The sequence below is a fragment of the Eurytemora carolleeae genome, unplaced genomic scaffold (genome assembly GCF_000591075.1).
Source record: "Eurytemora carolleeae unplaced genomic scaffold, Eaff_2.0 scaffold550, whole genome shotgun sequence".
Taxonomy (NCBI): domain Eukaryota; kingdom Metazoa; phylum Arthropoda; class Copepoda; order Calanoida; family Temoridae; genus Eurytemora; species Eurytemora carolleeae.
The window spans coordinates 100,097-103,803 of NW_019396833.1; the positions used below are offsets into that span (position 1 = coordinate 100,097).

The 3,707-nt window shown below is 34.1% G+C and overlaps 1 protein-coding gene across 2 annotated transcripts; it reads right to left on the bottom strand.

Moving 5' to 3' along the window:
• Positions 1–263: 263 nt before the first annotated feature.
• Positions 264–3,495, bottom strand: LOC111709192 (acanthoscurrin-2). Of its 2 annotated transcripts, XM_023482806.1 has the most exons (7): positions 3,403–3,475; positions 2,885–2,910; positions 2,180–2,234; positions 1,147–1,623; positions 1,008–1,043; positions 428–483; positions 264–349 (listed from the first exon to the last, which is right to left on the bottom strand). In XM_023482806.1, the coding sequence occupies exons 4-6, from the start codon at positions 1,590–1,592 to the stop codon at positions 444–446; spliced, it is 522 nt and encodes a 173-aa protein (XP_023338574.1). In that variant the 5' UTR covers positions 1,593–1,623; positions 2,180–2,234; positions 2,885–2,910; positions 3,403–3,475; the 3' UTR covers positions 264–349; positions 428–443. The 2 variants fall into 2 exon arrangements, with proteins under 2 accessions (XP_023338574.1, XP_023338573.1); XM_023482805.1 differs by lacking the exon at positions 2,180–2,234 and having other exon boundaries at positions 3,403–3,495.
• Between the last annotated feature and the right edge of the window lie 212 nt (positions 3,496–3,707).

A 3,707-nucleotide genomic window follows, 5' to 3' on the forward strand; every position in this document is an offset into this window, starting at 1 on the left:
AATAAGAGTTTGTTGCAATAGACTCAATTCCTTGCCCAGCACTCATAGATTAAAGAACTGAAAATTTTATACAGTCTACTGCAATGTTTCATCATTTTTATGGTTAACCAAAAAGGTTAGATTTAAACTTTTTAGCTCATCTAGTATTAACTACACGTTTCAGGCCCACGTGCTTTCTTTTAACTGAAAAAACCGGTTTTGTTCTGAATGGTTGCAACATGAATGCACGCGGTCACTTCAACAGCATTCCACAGTAAGGAAAATTACAGTTTAAAAATTTATTGTTAAAAATTTTTAAAGAAGTACATAATTTTTCATCAAATATTTCTTCGTAAAGTCTCGGGCAAACCTAAAAAGAGAAAAAATTGGCTTTAAGATAATATTTAAATTAAGTTATTTCACATCAAATAATTCTAAGTTTTATTACCTAGAGAGTCCTCGAATTACCAGAGTTCTTGGTTGCGTCTCAGTGTATCAGTATAACTAAAAAAAAATATTATTTGTTAATTTAAATATATTTGCCAGCTTTGACAGTTCGAAAATACTCTTAAGTTATAACTGATTTGAAAAAAGGAAGGTTCATTTTAGCTTTGGGTGTGCATGAGAATAAAAAAACAATTGAAAAAATAGATCTTCTTTAAAATAAACAGAACACGATCAAAACCAAACAGCATATCTGCGATGACAAAATATGTGAATCCGGGAAAAAAAGATAGTCGTTTGAAAATCTACTAGCATCGGAGCAATATAAGTCTGTCCTACATTTCTCATTTATGATAAGTTATGATAGAGTTGCAAACGCAGGAAATCAATCATCCTTTATAAAATAAACTTCTCTCTGGAGGACCATATTAAAAACTATAAGAAGCCATTATCGCAAGTTACACGGAACTTACTAGACGGGTAAGCCAAATCAGAATTTGTTTTCCATTTTGTTTCCAACCCTTTATATGGTTATAATTTAGCAAATATCCAAATAGCAATTAAATAAGTATATTAAGACTTACTAATTGTTTTTAGGGTCGGCACCGTGGAAGGGTTCCCTGTTTTAAAGATTTTTTTTAAAATTTTCGTTACATTAAAAATTGGAAAGTTAAATAACATGCCAATGCAAGAAAAAAAAAGTTGAAATAATAAAATCTTTTCCTAAAAATAGGTCCAACGTGGTTTCCATAGCCTGGTCCGCCATACCCGGGTTTCCTATATCCATGTCCGCCGAAGACGGGTGTCCCGTATCCAGGTCCTCCATAGCCGGATTCTCCATATCCAGGTCCACTAATTCCAGATTTACCAAATCCAGGTCCACCATTTCCGTGGTTTCCGTAACCTGGTCCACTTAATCCAAATTTACCATATCCAGGTCCACCAAAGCCAGATTTCCCGTATTCAGGTCCGCCAAGTCCAGGCCCACCGACTCTGCGGTTTCCATATCCTTGTCCACCAAATCCGAATTTACCATATCCAGGCCCATCATGACCATAACCGGGATAGATAGGAAACCCATCACCTTGATAAAACGGATCAATATGATCTTTATAAACAATGTGATCATCTTTATCATCATGGTCATCATATTGGACATCGTGTTTCATTGAGAAAACCAGCTTATGATCATCATCAGACCTTAAAAGAAGATAATACATTTACACATTAATTTCACTTAAAGATCATTCATTTGGCGTACCGTCCTGGTTTGCCTTACATAGTCTGTTATTGTACTTTACAGCTTGGTCTAGCTGATTAATTGTACTGTACAGCTTGGTCTAGCTGATAAATTATACTGTACAGCTTGGTCTAGCTGATAAATTATACTGTACAGCTTGGTATAGCTGGTTAATTGTACTGTACAGCTTGGTCTAGCTGATTAATTATACTGTACAGCTTGGTCTAGCTGATAAATTATACTGTACAGCTTGGTATAGCTGGTTAATTGTACTGTACAGCCTGGTCTAGCTGATTAATTATACTGTACAGCTTGGTCTAGCTGATAAATTGTACTGTAGCTGACTAAAAGTAGGCCCAATACTTGAAATGAACCGGAGGTTACAGTGTCTGTGTGCATTGATAACCAGAAAACTGTAGAATAGGAAGACGTCATTAAATCAATCAATACTGTGCAATATTGTGCATTTGATGTTGTTTCTTAGCAAATAGCTATGTAAGTTGATTAATCACTTACCAAGTGAATTGGATCTGTTTACACTGCACAATTGGTGGGTCCCATGTTTATCAGACTATAATAAAGTCATAACTTAAGAGACTGTAAAGATAAAAGGACAGGGGATAAAACGGAGAATCTCAGGCGTTGAACGATGCCTATAAGAGTTCTATCTGATGTTCCGGTAACAAAACGTATATATGTAAGATTTTGTATAAGATTCGTAATATTAAACAGATCATATTAAGCAAATATGCAACCAATCTGAAAACACCGATATCCCAGAGAAGCCTGGGAAACTCGAGTTTGCTCCTATCATTATTTGAATTTAATAATTTCTTATTTTTAATAGATATAATTGATAATATTATGTATGCGTCCGGAACATGTCACCAGAACTCCAACCAATGGCAGTGCAATATTATTGTCACATGTCTCGTCTGTATCACGTGACCAGTATACTGCACTGCCATTGGAAGGGGTTCTGGTCACGTGATACGGGCATATATCTTATACATATATACATTTTAGTATAATTTTGACACAGCTTTATTTAAATTTCTCGAGTCAGGAATATAAGATTGAACTCTTATATGTCTCAATCAACTCCTGAGATTCTCAGGTTTCAGCCTATACCCCCTTCCTTTTTTCCTTTACAGTCCCTTTAAGTCTAAAAGTCAACTTCCTTATTCAAGAGACATAATATTAATCATCAGTTTAACTTACTTGACATGGGAAACGTTGACCAAAACCTGAAAAAACATAACTTTTAAAAAAGCACATTAAGAAATTAGATTAGGTTAGGTTAGGTTAGGAATCACAAATGCAAACAAATATTTATCAATACGTTAAAAAAACATATCAAACTTAGAAGATCAAAATTATGTGAAAATTTTATAAAACATGGAAAAATATTTCAAAACACTAAACAAAACCTACTTTCAAACCATCTAGATTTCTAAACACCCAATTATTGAAACATTGATCTAGTGCCGAACATCAAAACTTCACAACTGAATTTAATGAACTGCGTAACGGCTGAACCGATTGGGCCTAAATTATTTGTGAAAAAACTCCCATAACTCTAAGAAAAATTTTGAAATTGAAAACAAATCTGCCCAGTAAAAAGTATCCATACAGAAAAATCCTCGAAAGCATGCAAAAAAACGAAGAAAACGTATTTAAAGTTAATTTGATAGCCATAACTGACAACAATAAAAATAAATTTGATATTAAAAACTTACCAAAACTAGAGCTGCGAAGAAAATTTCAAAATGAGGTGAACCCATGATTAAAGGACAGAATGGAACTGTTACTCAAACAGTCTTGATGAAAGCTTATATACACTGATTGTAATACGTAAATACGTACTGCAATTTTAAGCCAACGCCTGCCAACACTAACCAAACACGTACTGCAAAATGGTAATACAGCAGTAAACAAAATGTACTGCAAATACTGAATACATGTCAAAGGCCAATTAACTTTAAAAAAAGTGTAAATCCGCCATTTTGTTGTATAAGGTCCAGCATACTGCAAGCGTACTCCA

Excerpts from the sequence above, each read along its gene's own strand:
- LOC111709192 (XM_023482805.1), bottom strand. The coding sequence starts at position 3,447 with ATGGGTTCACCTCATTTTGAAATTTTCTTCGCAGCTCTAGTTTTG. Across the intron at positions 2,911-3,402 it reads TCTTCGCAGCTCTAGTTTTG|GTTTTGGTCAACGTTTCCCA; the intron begins GTAAGTTTTTAA and ends ATGTTTTTTCAG. Across the intron at positions 1,044-1,146 it reads CACGTTGGACCTATTTTTAG|GGAACCCTTCCACGGTGCCG; the intron begins GAAAAGATTTTA and ends TCTTTAAAACAG.